This window comes from Rissa tridactyla, chromosome Z (assembly GCF_028500815.1).
Source record: "Rissa tridactyla isolate bRisTri1 chromosome Z, bRisTri1.patW.cur.20221130, whole genome shotgun sequence".
In the NCBI taxonomy this organism is placed as follows: domain Eukaryota; kingdom Metazoa; phylum Chordata; class Aves; order Charadriiformes; family Laridae; genus Rissa; species Rissa tridactyla.
Genome location: NC_071497.1, coordinates 70,062,871 through 70,082,448, shown reverse-complemented (window position 1 = coordinate 70,082,448; position 19,578 = coordinate 70,062,871). Strand labels below are relative to the sequence as shown.

The 19,578-nt window shown below is 40.3% G+C and overlaps 1 protein-coding gene across 1 annotated transcript in view; it reads right to left on the bottom strand.

The window, feature by feature from the left end:
* HCN1 (hyperpolarization activated cyclic nucleotide gated potassium channel 1) overlaps positions 1 to 18,605 on the bottom strand; it is a 202,087-nt gene extending 183,482 nt beyond the window's left edge. Inside the window, exon 1 of the mRNA XM_054187015.1 lies at positions 18,081 to 18,605. Within this exon, the coding sequence (XP_054042990.1) occupies positions 18,081 to 18,478 (398 nt within the window). The 5' untranslated portion in view covers positions 18,479 to 18,605. The remainder of the gene's footprint in view (positions 1 to 18,080) is intronic.
* Positions 18,606 to 19,578: the final 973 nt, after the last annotated feature.

The following is a 19,578-nucleotide window of genomic DNA, read 5'->3' as shown; positions in this document are numbered from 1 at the left end:
TTCCATGATTTTGTCTCATGATTTTTTTATTTTAAAATTTCCAAACTTAGAATTTACTATAACTATCCATGTGATCACATTAATACAAATGACTAGTGAAGTGACACTTCTTTACATTGGCCAGGTTTGTACTAGCAAACAGGTTACTTCTGCAGTTGTGCTGTCCTTCTGTATGGATAAAATTTTCCTCATCTGAAGGTACTTAATTTTGCAAAACTTTAGGAAGACAGAAGGTCAGGTTTAGTTTTTTGATTTTTTTTAAAAGATAAACTGTTCTCCTGAAATTGTTGATTTATATTCTTTATTCTCCTCTATTTCCGCTGTGACAGGTTTTAGCTTATGTTAAGTAAAAGCAAACGAGGAATCTTGTAAAGCTGAAGCAGAGTCCCTTCCGTGGCTCATCCCTTTTGATTGTAAAGCACACGCTACAGTAGAATACTATCTCCTACACTTCAACTGCTGAGGTTGAAGGGCAGAAATATTATTAAGTAGAAGGCTGTGACACTTTCTCAGGTGAAAATTTCATCAATAATCGTTCTTCTTTTTTAAACTAAAACATATCGATCTAAATGAACTTTCATTGACTTAGCTAGGTAACCTGCTGAAGCAGCAGAAAGGCTTTCTCTACCTGCCTGAGACTAGTCAGTCTGGGATGCGGCAGAGGCTGGTATTCTGACAACTCAGTTTCCCTGCCCAGATTTTGAGCAGTAGTGGACCTGGTAATGTTCCAGCCTGATGGTTTCATTCTGATTCAGACTAAAAGTGATTAAAAAAATAAAATAATAATGAATTTTTCACACCAGCAAAAATCTTCATTTGATTGTCTTGCTGAAGTCTTTTACTTCCAGGTTAGCCATGTATACTTAGAGATCCCATTTATGTGCCTCACTGTTATTTTTTAAATATTCATGCAACTTCCTACCTGGTAGCGGAAAAGGAATTCAAAGAGAGATTAATAAAATTCAGCAATACTGAGTCTCCTTTTTATATAGCCATAGAATGTATCTAAAAATTACAAACTTACACAATTTCAAACAGACTTCATGAGTTTTATCTGATAACTAAACACAACTTAGCAGTGGAGATTTTCAATTTGTTGCTCAGTTGTGATTCTATGTGCAAGGCAGATGATTAGATAAATGCAGCTCTCGGGGGACCTGATCAGAGCCCAGCAAAGCCAATGAACAGCAATTTACTACTTTCAAAAGGCTTTGGTTACAGCATTTGGTTAGGTTTAAAGACTGAGCGCTTCAAAGGCTTGATTACTAGAAAAGAAAATCACGGTACTGTCACTGTGGTGACTATAATAATTAACATTACACTAATACATACCTATAAATGTATGTATATTTTCAGTAAATTCAATTAACATTTAAGAAGTGGACATTTCATCACAAGATTTTTAATTCTTGGTATGCATGCAGTAGCGTCTGTCTAAAGTTTTTATATTATTTTACATGCATTGACAAATTAAGTCTCAGATTTCTGAGAAATAAAGGTAGAGGAGTAATGTTGCCCTCATTGCATATGGGAAGGGAGGAAGGAAAGGACAAAGAGACATTTATATAATATGGCAATATTATTTAATGATGAGTCTCTTTGGTTTTAGCCAATAATCCCCTATCACAAGTGCTTAAATACATCCATATTTGCAGTTGCTTTTCCTCCAGAGAAACATATTAAACTACAGTAGAAAGAATTAAAGCCTGACTTCCACTTAACCTTGTGCAGGAACAGTGCACCACTGCAAGTGGAGCTCAGATATTGCTTTTGTACTTCCCCCGTCTTTACACAGTCTTTACACAGTTCCTCCTTTTCAGCCCCATTCCTCGGCGAAAAAGCAACGTGGTGCTCCTGTCCAGATAGCTACCAGGTAGGAGAAAGTGCTGATGAAGAGTCAGGACTCACAAATGAGCCTTCTCCGGCAAAAAGTTGAATCTGTCTATGCTGACCTGTATGCTGGTCAAAACGGGTGTATTTCAGATCATCAAGACTGCTTCTGCATCAACACGCGTCATAGCACAAGTGACGAATCTTCCTCAAATTTACCCTCCCTGTTCAAACTGTTAGACCACTGCCTCTCAGTATCAGGCAACATTTTGTGAAGGGACTCCAGCTGATTTGTTTCAGTTTCATATTACCAACCCTTTAACCAATTGCAAATTGCCGCATACTGATTCTTTAAGTGTCAGCAAATTTCTGTAGTGGATCACTGTAAAATACACATTCACATTCTCAAATTAGAAATGACCACTTTACAGGCATGAGGAAAAGTTTGAAAGAGACAGATCTAAAAATATTTCAGCTGCAAAATAATCTCATATCTCATGTTGGAACACTTGCATTAATTAAGAATTTTGTGGTGACAGTAATTTTAAGAGTGCCATTTAGAAACATGACATTTAGGATGCCTCCATACTAAGTAAAAATTCAGAGGCTTAAATTGGGAGAAGCCTTCTGTAATTCTTCTCAACAAAGCCTCATGTAAAAAGGAAGGTAACTTAATCCACACGCCCTTGCAAAATGAAGAAAGCCAGACAGTATCACCTAATACTCTTCTTTAATAGATTTTTTTTTTTTTAACTAGTTCAATCTCTCAATTATCAGTGTAATCTTTAAAGTTCCTGCTGATGGGGAAAAGTCCATTTTCTCTCCTTATCTTCAGAGAAGGAGACGATGGGGAAGACTGCTCAGTAGCTACTGACAGACCTCAGTCATCAGGTTTGGTGAAGAGACTGGCCTGTAACCACCAAATGAGCTGGCACAATTGGGTTTTGGAGGTGAATACCTCTGACGAAAAAAAAAGGACTAGGACCATCAAACTTAGTTCACCTAAGACATGGAGATTTATGTTATTTGACATATATACTGCTACTACTAACAAATTCATTCTGATAATCAGAGATAAAACTGGCTTTGTCCATACAACTGTACAAAGATACAGTACATTTAGACAAGCAGCTTCAACCACAAATTTTCATTTTCTAGAATTTGGTGCACCATTTCTTGAAAATGTTTGTTGAAGGCAAGACTGGGCACTATGTTTAAACTGAAAAAAAAAAAGAGGTAATCTTCAAATTCAGGAAGGGAAAAATCAGAGATCTGAAAAAGTGCAAAAGAACGATAAATAAATAGGTATGAAACAAGTTGATGGATTATACATGCAGGCTTTGTACTGCTACCTCATGAGTGAAAACAAATATACATGACAATATTTATACAGCTCTTATGTACCTACACAAGATTCTAATGCAAGAACAAATAACAGACATAGCATACATATATCAGGTTAAATTATTATTCCCTTTTACAACTATTTATGGCTGATCTTTGGCTCCAAAGCCTCAGTGTCTTCAAATATAAAAAGTACTGAAATTTGAACCCTTCAAAATAAGTGGATGCATCATTTTATGAATCAGTCAGTTTTTTTATTGTAATCCATGAATATCACATATTGCGGTGTCATTTCCTTCAAAATGTAATTAAATACAATTAAAATATTTATATAATTAAAAATATATTAATATAACTTGTGTTTGTTGTGAAAAAACATGAGAAACAGGAATTTGTGTTGAAATCAAATCAAAATTATAATTTTCTTAATTTTTACTTATACTGTGATGAAAAAGCATTAAAATATAATTCAGACTCTTTTTAGAAAAACAAAGGAAAAAGAAAGCTCAAATTCAAAACAGAGCAACATGATAAGTAATTATGGCCAGGTCACGTGCGTCGCCTTTTGCAAAACAGCTCAATACCAAGAGCTCTCACCAATGCATAGGAAAATCCACTCGACTTTCCTCATGTATCTTTGGGGAGCTGAGCCCACCTCGTGGAAATTCATTACCCCCAGGCCATATTGTGTCTCCTGAAGTGAGGTACACTGCTGACATGTTCTCTTTCCCTAAACAAATATAGTGTAGAACAGGAACCAAAACCTTCTTCCCAGGGAAGGCAACCACTAGACTGGAGAGGCATTGTCACTTCTTCGCTCCATCAGAGCAGAACAACGCTGAGAGGTGGGTGATATTGTATGGGAAGTATCCATGCCAGAAGTGCTATGCAAAGGAAATGTACAGGTTCAAATCCTCTCCAGCAGAGGATGGAAATTAGTCCTCACTTTCAACAGCCGGGCTGAACAGTTTTGATTCCTGGGACGACACAGGAGACATTCAGGTACACGCTCAAATGTACACACTGAAAAATTGTATTAGTATGATTATTGAACTGATATTTTATTAATTTTATTAACTGAATTTATTGTACCAATTTATCTAAACATCAACTAATTGAAAATACAATGTGCGCAGTGCAAAATAGTTTAAAAAATGAAAGAACTAATCTTCCATGTGCATTTATTTTTTTTACCCATATGCATTTATTACGAACCCCTTTTTACAGGGGTAAAAACTTTACAGCTGCACTTTAGAAGAGCTGCACTAATAAGCGGGAGGCAGGAGAAGGCTGAGCTAGGAAGTTCAATATTCCGTTTTACCATTATCTTACAAAACATAATTTCACACTTCATACACTAAAGCACCTGTCCCTACCAGAAATAAAATGCAGCTCTTGCAGGTTTCTTCTTCCACCAGCCACATTCAGAAAGCCCCATTTTTTTAATTATTCCACTTGTATCCAGATCTCTCTGCTAGCCATTTGCCTCCCACAGTATTTAAGCAGATGCAATGTAATTTTAACATTTCTTTAAAAATTCCCAATTTACATACTGCACATTTGAGTCTTACCATCCTTTTGACAGCATAGCGCTCTGCCTGCACTGCCAAAACAAATCAACTAATTATGCAGCTAGACAGAGCAGTGATCAGATAGACCTGATATTCTCTTGTTTAAAACAAAAAGGAAAACCCAGAAAAACAAACAGAGCAAACAAGAAAGAGAATACATGATGTTCAAAGATGTTCTATTTACTGGCTTAAGTAACCGTGATCTTGTTAGTTTTAACTCTGCTTCTCTGGTCATCTTTTCATGCTGCTTATCCTCTAACGCTCCAGCAAGCTCCACGCAAGCAGGCCTGAGTGAAACCTCACGGGCTGCAGTTGCGAGCAGCTCAGCGAAGGGTGGAGAATTGGATTACAAGCCAAGTTTCCACCTCCGACATTTTATGAACATTGGTCAGTGTGATGGATGCAATTACCGAATGGCCCTTTTGCAATTTAATTCAGTATAAGGAAACAAAGCCCTTTTTTTCAATGAAATTACTTTGGTTATTCTTACAAAAGCAAACAATCAAATGCCTTCTGAAAAGCACTCAACAAAACAACCTACCTATACTTTTTTTTTTTTTTGATCTGCAAAACAGGAGATAACCTGGAATGTCAAGCGCTCCAAGAGATTGCCTTTACATGCCATGAAGCCTTGTCTCATTCCAGTACACCTTTGCCAGAAACAGTACTGCAGGTCATACCCATTGCTTAGTTGTAATTAAAAAAAGAGGTTCCATTACATTTTGTCACAGGTATACACACCACTGAAAAGATGGTCAAGATCCATTTCTAAAAACAGTATGCATTAAATTTACAAACGATGTGTTGAAATTACTTATTGAACTACCTCAGATTTTTGGTGTGAAATACATTTGTTAATTATTTTGTTTTAATTTCGTCCTATGAAATGGTTGTTGAGACACTGGAAAATATTTGTTACCAATACATAGATTAATTTAACATTCTAATCCATCTTCATTGAGACAGACCATCCAAAGTAGAGCTGTTACACAAAATATGTATATTAGATAAGGGTTTTTTCCTCCACAGTCTCCTTTTTTTTTAAAAAAAAAAAAAAAAAAAGAGAGGAAATCACTTTAAACTTCAGAAAAACATGTCAGTTTTCAACCTGAAAAATAAAAGACTGATAAAGATACTAAGTTCTGAAAATTTATTCAAACTTTACCACAGGCTTTGTTATACGCTTCACCTATAAATATTTATCAGAAAAAAATATAAAAGGGAATTATTTAATAATCTACTTCTCGACTTTATATTTTGGTAGAGTGTTTTGTTTTTCACAGTTGACTTTGAAGTCTCTTGGTAAAAAAATTCTCCTTCTCCGATCTTCGGGCATTCAAACAAAGTGGTTCATATTCCTTAAAAATGGCACAGCCCTTGCGCTGCTCTCGAGATCAGTCACGGTACAGGTTAAGGGTGACAAGGGAAAGTGTTTGCCTGCAAGTAAAGTTGCCTATAATCGTAGCCACTGATAAGCACCTCTAAAATAAGCACTCAAAGAAACTTTGGTCAAGGACCTATGACCTGAACTATAAACAACAGCAAAAGTGCCAAGGAAGCTATTTACTCCCATACAGACACATGGCTGTTGCTTCGATACAGCAAAACAAAAAGAGCTACCCTTTACTGTGGTGAATAAAACACCAGATGTCCATCTTTATCTTCCATCCATATTCACTCAAAATGAAATTGCCTAAATATAATAAATAGGTTTCTGGCTTTCAGCAAATGAAAACATTTTACTTTGGAGATCTCAGAAGAGGTTTTAGCCACAAGCCAATATCCCTCAGAAAAACAAAATTTAATTTAGCCAAATATTTATGTTGCATTTTTGGAGGACAGTGAGTTATGAACTATTCATACATGTTTAAGCTGAAGATGTGTAATAATTAGAACAGCCAAATAGATGTTAATAATTCATTGGTGGAGAACAGCAAGAAATTGAGGGAAAAAAATGATGAATAGAACTTTTCATCATAATCTTAGAAAATATATTGATCTGTAAACTGCAAACCAAAATACATAATATGGCAGAAACGCAACACGAAGCAAACTCAAATTAATCTGATATACTAGTTCTGCAAATGCACAGCACCCATGGGTGACATTTTTAAAAATCAGTTTTACCATTTACGGCTCCTTATGGCTAGAATTATGAAAGATGTTCAGCCACAGAGTCCAGATGCTTACAAGTATCTAGGTCCCTAGCTTGTTCTGAAATCCAAAGATAGGCTTCTGACTTCCATCTCAGATCTTCATCTAACGTCCTATAGATTTGCACACTCTGTGCAGAGCACTGGGTAAAACTGACATATTCAAAACTGTTCCAGAAATGGAAAAGTTCGTCCTGGAAACATGAAACCAAGTTAAATATCATATTCCATTTGCTCATTTTGCCAGTGGCATAAAATCAGTACGTACATTCGATGTTAAGATGAGTTGCTATTCAGTGATGTTTCATGGAATTACAAGTCAATAGCCCCAGCAGGAACATCTGCTGCCATTTTATGCAGATTCATGGTAGGTGCATTCCTGGGCTATGAAGCTACCTCTCCTTCCCTGAAGCAAGTCTGAACTCCGTCGCACTGCAAGGAACAAGTGTGGGAGTGGAAGTTCACTTCAGTTCTCCCATCCCTTCCACAGAAAGATAAATTTGGTCTAGCCTGTGTAGAATGTAAAAGTTGGCTGCAGCTTAGAAATGATAGAAACAACCATGGTCACATCGAGCAATGTTCATACAGTCCTGGGGAATGAGGGGGTAGGTGGTGGAAACTGCTGAATAACACTGACAGGTTGCATAATACTGAAGAAGTATTCCTCAGACCTGTCTTAACGAGAATCATCTCTCGGCAAAAGAAAATTAGCCTTTATATGAGCGACGGAGCACAGCATACAGGCAGACTACCAGAAAATCTACCTTTAGGAAACAGGGACAGAGGACAATTTAAAGGGAAGCAAGACATTCTAAACTCATAGCTAATACCATTAAATAGGAAACTAAAACTAAAGACATTTAATTGGATTCAGTCATCATTTATGTCATATTTAATTCACATCTAGCTAAGTAATATGCATATGAAATAATACAATTATTAGGTCCTGGATTTAATTATTTTCAACATCAAAAACCTTGAAAGTTGTTTTTAGGTTTCTTCTTCCATTTCAGAGAGATCACTCATCATAATAAATTCACTGCTTCAATAAATACACAATAAGAACATGTACAGATCCTACTCAACTTTTCAATACCCAGCAGTATATCACTGCTTTTAATATTCTGTTCTAAATTTCAAAAAACACCTCTAAGTTAGTAAAAACACGTATTTCAGATATATACTGACAGAATGCAACTTTGGTCATGTGGGCACCTAAATTAGGTTACTTATCTCTCACTTGTCCCACACATGCAACGTCTATTGCTTAATAAGCCACTGGATTTCAGACATTTTCGATTTTGACCCTTTTTAAATGCTCTGTTAGATTGCTTACCATCTGGCAGTGCTTACTTACACCACACTCCCTTTCCATTACAGAAGTGTGTTTCTTATAATTATACCTTTAATGTGATAGATGCATGCAACACTAGAATTCCCAAGCTGGCGCTAAATGGGCCAAGGGGACAATTTTGGCAAAGTATCTTGTTACTAGGCCTATGGTAACAGTATGTTCAAATGCATCCAGCTGCCATTCTCAACAGAAAGCTGCCAACATGGCCAAGTCATGGGAAATAGAAAATGTGCATATATTTATTTTTTTTATTATTACAAGTTATTTATTGACAAACTCCAAGACACTATGAAGAATACCTAGTCTAACTTCTCCCTGCTAGTTAGAACCAAGAGCTCAGTACCTTCTAGCTAACAGACTCGGTAACAATGGGAAACTACATAGTAGAGTTAACAAATTTTAAGAAAAAAATTTAAAAAAATCAATGTGTCATTTCCATTTATATAAAGGAATTCATTATATCTTCAGGAAAAGATGTAGGAGGGAGAAGGAAAAACAGAATGAAGGAAAAGAGAATTTGTTTCAAGACAAAAAATCTGTTAGGGACTACATCACTGTGCTCCTGATAACTTTCAAATGAGAACTGCAAGTTGCTTATAGCAGGATTTCACTACCTAAAAATTAGACCATGAGAAATGCTATAAATAAAAGACATAAAAAGCAGGATTCAGTATTTGGGGAGTCACCTCGATAACAGTTTCCATGAACACTGGACGCGCAGCTCTGAAAAACAGGACATCTCTGAAGTATACTTGGTAAGGTGGGTAACGAGAAAGGTACCTAATTATTAACTGAAGCTTGAGGTATATGCTTGATTTATTTTACTATTTACGGGGTTTTTTTTTTCCAAATTTGCGTCTAACAGACTAATCCCTAGTCAGAAAAGGAAATCTTTGTGTTACTACTGCGCTTGTCTGGTGCTAAAGACAAGGTGAACCAGAGTGACAGACAAGCTTGGCTTAGCTGTTATCTTCACTGAGAAATCAAGTGCAAACAAGCCCACATGCAGCCATCCCAAGGGACCTCTAGCCCAGGATGTGTTTGGGGAATCCAGAAGCTTGCAGGTGTGTACTGTCAGCCAGTAATAAGATGTTTTAGCAGGTATTATTATCTACTACTGGTTTCATAGTAATTTCTCTACCAGACAGAAATCATAAGGCCTCCTGGAATGAACAGATAGACAGAAGTAACTCAAAGCCTGATGGAAAACCTCTCAGTAGTCATGTGAAAGCCTGATTGCATCCCCACGGTTTTGCAGCCATACATTTATTCCATCTCCTGGGCACAGTTGATTAGACCTTACTCTATGTGTCTTATAAAAGTTCTGTATATTTTCCATAGATTTGACTTAGAGCAAGTTAGAATAATCATTTATCGTTAGGATCCTATGATATATTACCCTAAATTTACTGCAATCTATAGGTTTGCTTAACGTTAGATCATATCAGAACCACACTGCCTATTGCTGCAGTCATGCCATAAGGAGAGGTGCTTCTTGAAGGATCTGGTAAATTACTGTAAGAGCTTTAGCACAAGAGTAAACTTCAGTGGATTTCAGACTGAGAACTGGATGAAAAAGAGTAATACTACCTAAAAAAAAAACAAAACCTGCAGTAGAAACAATTTTTATGTGTATTCACTATTTTAAATTACATAATTAAAAAAAAAACAACAAACAAAACCAACAAAAACACCTACAACCTAGCTTTGACTGTGATCATAAAGCAATCTGTGCTTTTTCAGTTGAAAACAAAATATCTTAATAAGAATTTAATAAATATGACATTTTTAGAGATAGAAAATTTATTAATGTTAGCAGCATGCTAAATTACAATAATTAACAAATTAAATAAAATAAATATATTTTGTAAATAAATAAAATAACGTGCTTCTTTAGATAAGATTTCCACATAAACAACGTAGAACTTAATAAAATAAGAATAAAATCCTACTCTTAGCTACATGATGCAACATGGCACAAATAAAAAATGGTTTGGAGTTTGTTTGGGGTTTTTTTAAACACATAATGGAAACCGACTGCATTTATTTTGTAATCAAATTAACATTTTCTGAACACAAGTCTACTCCAGACTTATTCCAATTGCATTGCAAACCAAGGCAGTAAGATTATTGCAAAATATCATGCAGCTTGCCTGAATCTGACTATCATCAGATTAAAAGATATTAGCAGAGATTTTATGGAAGCTAAATGACAGTGTCCTTGAGGTAGTACTGACATTGACTGCAGCTGATACAGTTTTTGGTCATTAACATACCTCACTATGTGTCTAGAACGAGCCCTCCAATAATTAGAGCTGAATACACTATGATTTTTAAAATTAAATCATGCCTCTGGGAAAGAATCAGAGAATAGAGAGCTAAAGGACTTTCAAGCAATTAACAAGAACTATACTGTCAGGTTAAAAATTAAACATTGCAAAGTAGGTTAAAAGTTTCCTCTCTCTCAAAAATTGTATGTTGACATAGAAGACAGCTCTCAGGCGTGCTGTTGAGTGAAAGCAGAGGTGAGAATGGATACCTCTATTCACAATCAAATGAAGTCAATTTCTCTATTAATTTTCATATTCTACCCTCCTCTCTAAAAATAGTATTTTGCCTTCTAATACCTTCAAACCAAGCTTCTCAAAAAAAGCTGACAAAGTTTAATTAAATATTACAATGTCACAGATCTTAGGTAGGCAGAAATGCAGAGGTAAAGATTCATACTTTTTAAGTGACCTCTGATTTCATTTGTCTCTATTTCTGCTGCCCCAGGCTGAACAATCAGAAAGTGAGCCACTCAAATTTTAACTTGATTATATACCCACAAAAAAACCTACACAACTTATCAAACATTATGCATGTTTATTTATCTTTGTAGCCACCAAAACCCGCAACCCAAAACCTAAATCCAGACCTTTATTTACTGTTCCATGCTTTTACACAGTATTACAATTCACAGTTCTCTCCATATACTCAAGTACAAGAAGAAAAAACTTTTACTGATTCGATTATGAGCATTGGTTATTTTGATGAGCTAACAAATAACGTGTCAGTACACATTCAAAACTGTGTAGTCTTGCTAAAATAATCAATCGGAATAACAGAATCGGTGCTTTCTCCCCACAGACCCAAGCAGATGCTGATCTTAAGAGATCTAAATTTTGATAAGTATATATATAGATAATATTAATCAAGTGCTTTTTTTCTCACTGCAGTCAAAACAAAAAGTCAGAAAACTGAAGAGGAAGTCTCATGGCATTGAGCATCCCAGGTCAAAGTTTAAACACTCGCATATAACTTCCCCAAAACGTCATCTTTTAGATTACTCATGGGAATTCTGTACCATTTTGCTTTAATTTCGGGTTTGGTTTTTTTTAAACATATCTCAAAATCATGATGAACATATGTGCCTTTATTTAGACTGTGAAGAAGTTGAATTTCTAAAATAAAACATCTTGCAGAAAATGTACTTGTGTACTTCTTCATAGGTGCTGCCAGCAATCTTCAAAACATCCCAAGTTAAATTAACAGTACCTCAGAGAACTGAGGAATTATTTGAGTTACGCTTACTGAGCTCTTTCTCTGCTGTAAGCTTTGTTCTATGTTCAAGTACATAACATGTCAAAAGCGTGAAAGAAAATGCAATGTATGCACTGTTATTCCAGGACTAGAATGAACATAATGAAAATTGGGAAATGTTCAACATCGATATGAGCTCAAACTATGCATTAGTATTCTACATTATCTAGAGACATTAAGGATGTCTTATCAATAAAATGAATTGCTTTCCTTGAACAAACAAAGGCATAATCCTTCCCACATCCCCTAGAGGTCCGGAAAGCGAGTGGCTGCTGCACCAACCTCAGGTGGACTCAGCTGGCTTGCTTTCGTGATTCTTGAAGAAAGTCTCAAAGGGGACAAGAGCAGATGGCCCTTGTGAGCCCAAAAGCCCAACATACACCGCTACATATCCATTTTCATTCATACATGTGTACAGCTGGTACAAAATGAAATGCCAATAGCTAGCTTCAGTCAACTAGATTTCATAACAAATGAATCAGTGACAGCCAATGATGAGACATTATTCAATATCAAAAATAATAGGAACTGAAGATGAAAAACAACCTAATGCATTTCTGGCCCATATTCCACATCAAAGCATTTCCAATGGAATATTTCGCTGCTTATTTTTGGTCCTGCTTCCTAAGCATCTAATTTAGATATTTGTTGCTGCAATTTCACCCCATTACTTCTATGTAATTTCTCTCCTCTTTGTAACATCCATTTATGCATTTGAGGACTGTTATCATATTTCTCTTCAGCCCACCTTTATGGGAGTTGCATTTTACCTGGGGAACTATTATAGAGCTTAATATATAACCTACTGTCAGAAAGAATTTTCAGACATTATAAGTTCATTATTTAGATTAATGCTACGATTTTGTCATTTTATCCTTTGGGGCATTTACAGAAGTAAAGTGCAAAAATTGTTGGAATGCAGCAAATAAAAAGCCAAGCACTACTAATAATCTTTTTAATACTAAATGGTTCTCTATTGTTTAGTCATGTACAAAAAGTGAATGTTCAAGTAACGGGAATAGTTCAGCTGTACAAAGGTTTTTTGAATAGAAATAAAAATTATAGTTGCCACAAAAGTATCTGAAAATGATACATGAAAGACAGCCCTAGCTAAAACTGTGCATCAGTCATAAAAACATAATTAATTAAAAAAAAAAATTGGCTTGTGCAAGGAATGTGAACAGTATAATTATAAAGCCTTGATTATCAGTTTATTAGCAAATAATACAAAAGTCTCAACAGTGTAAGAGAACTTCATGACAGATCCTGAGCAACAAGACTGAGATGACTGCCTTGAGAATCCAAAACTGCAGACATTTCATACTCCTACACTACCAATGACATAATGTATCCACTAAAACCCACACTAATTTCTATCTGATCTATTTAATATAAACCAACATGATTTGTATACTTAATTTTGCATACATATATCTATATCAGTTACATTTAAGTATGATACAACACATTTTGTCTTCGTCACATATAGCATTACCTTCCAACTCTACTGCTCTATATAAATCTATGTTACAGCTCACAAAAAGATAAATCTCATTTGCTTCAACTGAGACATTACAGACATATGACAAAAGACAGGGACAAAGTGCTTACCCTAAGCTTCTTAAAATATAAATGATGGGTATGTAGAGTGAAGACCAGTCCCAAAGAAGAACACATTTTAAACCAATGCATGCACAATTTTTAGAAATATGTATGTGAGCTGCACATGTAACATGCACAGTCTACCGCGTTACGGTGACTGCTGGTGGTCAAAGGCAGGTTTGAAAGATAGGTTCAAATTGAAAAGAACATCGATTCATAAGGCAAATATAAGGTCAAAATCGAGAAAAGTATAAGAAAAAACATGAGGCACGCTAATATGTTGCAATTGTGACTTACAGTTTGGCACATACTTAAATGAAAAAATAAGATGCACGTGTGCATGACAATGTAGATGGGTTGCATAAAACTGCACGAAATATATAGGATGTTTGTTAATAGCAACACGCACAAAAATAATCTTCTGTAAGTACCTAGATGTACACACACAAATATTATTGTGTCTTTCACCCTGATTAAAACCCACTGACATTAAATTTACTTACAAGGTAGCATTGATAGAGCTTTCTATGATTTATAAAGATTTATATGATCAACCTCATACATTTGCATGGTAACCCTCAAATGCGTATACAAAAGTGTTTTGAAACTGGAATGCAGCACACGTTAAAAATATCTGGCATACCTTTACTATTCACTCTGCTCTGTAATATTCTGTTGAAGTTTTAGAATTAACTTTGCTTTTATTTTTCTGTTATGAGTAAAATATGTTTTCTGGTCCTTGAATAGATGAGAAGTTACACAGAGAGCTTCTCTCAACATAAAACGTCAGTAGTTTTTTTGCTGTTGTTGCAAATCAGTTCATACTTTGTATTCATCTACCCAGGAAAAAGACCTTCAGTACTGCCTGCACTGCACCTCCCTATCCGCTACTCTGCCAGACAACTCCACATCACAGTCTTACTTCACTTCATCTTGAAGCCAACTGAAATTTTTGTCCCCACTTCCAGTCAAAGGCTGTTCCCAAACATCAAACTGAGAACTTTAACCATCAGTCTCTCTCATACATTGCTATTTCTGGTCAAAAGATGCTTCTCCCATGTGACTCTGGAGCTAGTAGCTCTGTTTTCTTTTTGGATTGTGGGCTACATATGCCCTAGCTGATGTCGTAACAAAACTGAGATTTCCACGAAAGCGCCAGTTTCTCTGTGTACCCATAGACAGGGAGGGAGGGAGATGCTACAGGGACGGATCAACAGCGCAGGCACATATAAGCAAGCCCTCTGAGTATTGAAGAGACTCCTGACGTGCAGAAGGACATTGAGTAATTAATCGTCTGAAAAATCAGCCACGTACATTTCCACTAATAGAAGAAGGCCGTAACATATAAAAGTCACCCAAACGCCACATCCCCCGCAACTCTGCTATGAAAGAAAGGAAATGCATATGGCAGCAGCAGAACCACGTGCAGTTGCTCCCATCTCCCACTGGCTTCATGCTGGTCTCATCCAGTGGCTGAGAGGCCACCGGGCTGGACCAGTGATGCTTTCCCGCAGGCTCGTTCTTCCACACGTGAGGAGGGACGGCCGGAGGCACTCGGTATCTCACAGAACGCACGCAGGAACTTCAATAAACTCTAACCAAAACACTGACGATAAATTCACTTTTGTGAGTCATGCAATTACACAGAATTTTTGTCCAAGTTTAGAGAGGCAGTAATCACAGCTACAAAGAGATAAACAGAGGTCTTGTGCTGGGTTTGATGTGCATTAGGTGCTCGGTTTACATAACAGCTTCCAAATTAGACACTAACCTCAGAAGACTGGGAAAAGACAAGCAGGAACAAAATGGTCCCCTTGTGGAAAAATTATGTAATGCTTATTGAATTTAATTCTCCAAGGGTGTATCTGCCTGATGAAGAGCCAATTCTTTCCTGAAACACAGGCAGGACAGACAGCCATAAAACCAGAGACCAAGCCCCACAAGGATGCGAGTAACTGATTCATAGAGCACCAAATTCAGAGACACAGCTTCCACACTCTGTTCATACCAAAAAAGGGGGGCAGGAGGGTAAAGGGATGCTGCCCACCCCCCAAAACAACATGGCAAAATATTGCTCAGTGCAAATAAACATACAAAGTTTTATGAAAATAATGAGAATGAGGTCAAGAAGTGTAACCAAACACATTAAAGTATCCCAGCAAATGCATACAAGCATCAAGAACTAGAAAAACAGAAATAAATGAGAGTCCACAGGAGGCTGTACCAGAATGTCTTATGTGGTTAACCCAGTATTCTCCTACGTGTGCCTATATTTAAAATTCACTGTGATGTCCATTTTCGTATATGCCACAAACACCCTAATAATGGGTAAATTTGAAACTTACTCTAAATCTTCACACTTGGATACTATAAAATATTCAGGTTTTTTACCTTTTTCTTGTCATTTAGGTACAAAATTTAGTTCTTTCCCCTGGTGGTATCAACGTTAACATGGTGAAATTAGAACAACCCGGTCTCTTTGGATGCTTTAAGGCTTGTCTATAAACAAGCATTACATTTTTATGAAATCATATGCAAAAATAAATCAAAACAACTCCATACTTACATACACATTTATTCTGGTACAGAGATACTGCTAAGAGGCACTTACTAGCATTGTCACAATTCCCATATAGGAAGATGAATATACTACAGAGTACAACTTCTTCCCCCATTTCTATAAACACTGCCACCCAAAACAAGTAGTACCATTATACTGTTGCAATTATTTCAGGAGAAACAACACAAACATCTCATATTTCTCAGTGACACAGTCCTACTGGCTAAAAAATTGGGTCCAGATCAGGCCACATCATCCCAAGACTAATAAAAGACTATGAACTTTATTTTAAAAAAAAACACCTCCATTCTAATAAAATGAAAACACAAAAAAAACCCTCACAAAATACATTTAATTTAATAACATGCAGAAAACAGGCCTGAAAAGGATGCAGTGTTGTTTACTCCTACTGAAAAAAAAATAAGTAAACATATGCTATGATCTCTAAACCTTACCACAGGAAGAATTAGGACAGAATTAGAAGATATTTCTGCAACGAAACAGATTCAACACACCTATCACCTATTTCACATATCAGCTTAAAAAGTTACATGCTGCACAATATGATGCATAAGCTCGTATTGCTCAAAAGATCGTTGGGTTGCGTACCTCGCTCAGAAACCAAACTTAACCAAAAAGAGGGAATTTACTCGCAAGAATAATCTCATTCATTTTAATGGAATCCTCATGTGAATAAAGTTACTCATGCATGCACACGGATAAGTAAGAGGGTATCAGACCCCCCCTAATCCCCTACACATGCGACCACCGCACCAGATGTGACCTGCTACATCCCTCTCCGGCTAGCAGAAAGGGAGTGGGTGGACTCTTGGCTCTCTACCCCCTTAATGCACCTGCTAGTGCAGCTGAGCTGGCAGGCAAGGGGGAAAAGGTACTCCAGGAAAAGAACGACTGCAGCTTATTGCCTCCAGGGAGCCAGGAAAAAAAGCAGGGATTTGAAGCATGATCTCGAGACATAAGTGAGTCCTGCCCAGCTCCTCTGCTCTTGTAGCTGTACTGCTCTCAGGCTCGACCGCAAGGTGCTAGCACAGCTCACTGCGTAACACCTCACTCGGAATAGTCCCACAGAAACTTAGACTTTTTAAGTATTTCTTCCCGTTCCCACTGGAAGCATGTTCTATTTAACCTACTTTTTCTTAGGATATCCATGGAACTACTGAACGTTCTGTATTTTCCTTTTTTAAACATGGTCTCTGGTGCAATTCACTTGCTGTATAAATGCAGGCTGTTCAATTCAAACCGTTGACTAAACACGCTTAACAACACCGATTGCTCTTAAGCAAATATCATAGAGAGCCTTAAATTTACAAAGGCATACAGCCAGCTGGCACCGGGGGGGGGCGGATACAGTGAAATAAGCCTTAAAAATGTAGTTTTTATAGGGAAACAGCTCTTCCAGGGCATTTATTTGCGCTGCTCTTCACGGGGCTATTGCAATTCTGTAACTCACTGTGAAGGCAACGCTCCTCCAGCCGAAGGAAACGCTAATTAACCCAGGGAAACGCCGTTTCCCACGCGGCCTTCGCCGGGATAAAGTTATTCTCGGCTGCCGCCCTGCCCGAGGCGCGCGTCCATCGCCCGACCCCACCTTGAACAAGTGTTTTAACGCCGGGCAAAAGAGCCCGCACACCCGGCGCGGGGCGGAGATGTGATTTTCAGGTGGCCACCGCTGCCTGCCCTCCCTCCGGCGAGCTCTCGCACCCCCGTGGCGAGGACAACGCGGGACGGACCCGCAGGCCCCGCTTCGGCCGGGCGCTGCCCGCAGCCCGAGGGCTGCGGGCAGCGCCCGGCCGAAGCGGAGCCTGCGGGTCCGTCCCGGCTGCAGCACGGTGGAGAGCGCCGGGTCCTCCCTGCCCCACAGGGACACCGGTTCTCTTCCCCCCGCCCCAGAGAGGAGAGGCAAAGTTTTAGCCGGCGAACCGGCCAGGGAAGGATGGAGGGAAGGGAGAAGGGGCGAGTCCGCGCCCGCCCGCGGGGGGCGAGGGGGCAGCCCCCCACACGCACCCCTCCCCACACACACGCACACGCACCCCGCCGAAGTTTTCGTCAGGCGAGGTGCTCACCTGAAGTCGCTGTAAGGGTGGATGATCCAGAACCCCGCAGTTTTAACCCTTTCCTGCTCCTTCTCCACCGCCTTCTGGCTGCCGAACATGCGGAGGGAGAATTTGTTGACCCCCGGCTGCAGCATGGAGGTGAACTGCCGCTGCATGAAGCCGTACTGCCGCCGGGGACCCTCGGCATCTTCGAAGCCCACCACGGGCTCCTCGCCCCCGCCACCGTCCACTTTGAAGCACACCGAGTTGCCGTGCTCCTTCACCCCGCCGCCGCCGCTGCCCCCGCTGCCCCCGCCGCCGGGGCTGCTCTGAGCTTTCTCCGCCGGGGCCGCCGGCTTGGCCGGGAAGGCGTTAGCGCTGCCATCGTCCCGGCTGCCGGCGGAGGAGCTGCGCTTCCCAGCCTCCATGCTGCGGGGCGGCCGCGGGAAGAGCGCGGGGAAGCCTCGCCGCCGCCGGTGCCCTTCAGCGGCGCGGCTCGGGCTCGGCCGCCCTGGGCTGGGGCTGGGCTCAGCTCCGCGCCGCCGCGCCACCCGGCATGGCCAGCGCCGCCGACTCTGAGCCGCCGCTCCCGCGCAGGGCGGGCACCGCTTCCCCTCGCCCGCCCCCTGCCGGCCACCGCCCCGCGCCGCGCCGCCCGCCTGACATTGAGCGCCCCGGAGTCCTTGAGGGGCTGAGGCGCCCGGGCCGAGGGGAGGAGCCGGCGGGGCGGGCTCTGCCCTCGGGGCGGTGGCCTGCGTGGGCCCGCGGACGCGTGGGAGCGGGTCGGGTGGCCACCGCGGGCGGGCGTGGAGCGGGACGGCCCGAACCGGCCGCCCATGTGGCGGTGGGTGTCGCGCAGGGCGGCCCAAGGCGGCGGCCGCCAGGCGGAGCGGAGGGATGGGGAGGGGGAGGAAGAGGGAGAGGGGCTGCCGGGCGGCCCTGCACGCAGTGACACGGGTGGGTTTGTGTCTCACCTCGGGCGCGGTGTGGGGTGGTGTCCTGCCTCCTCAGCCAGAGGTGGGCAGGACGCTGTGGAGAAGTCCCACAGGCTCGCCCGCCTCCCTCTTGCCTCTCTGGTGCTTCTCGGGGAGCAGGACCACTGGAGGAGAGCAAGAGGCAGGTGTCTGGCTGGTCGTGGAGCCGAGTGACAGCACTGGGGGTGGCGGAGCCATTTTGGGTTCATACCTGCCGAAAATGAAGTCAGAACCAGCCCTTTGCCGGTGCGGTGCGTGCAGGACAGTGAGGAAGGAGGAGGGGGTGGGAGGAAAGAGGGAAGGCCAGGTTTTGGGTGACATTGTTTTCCGCACACACGAGAGTTCGCCCGGGTTAGACGGCATCTCGCTGCTGCCGAGTGGCTCTTCCCCTGTCCCTGAACCTTTCCTTGGCGGGGGATGCGGGGCTGAAGGTGGCAGCATGGGGGCAAGCATGGCTTGTGGGATGCTGCGTGCACAGCTGGAGCGCACTGGAGTGCGATTCCCACCATGGCCACCTGCTGGTCTCTCTCTGTAAGGTGTAAAATGTTGGGTCA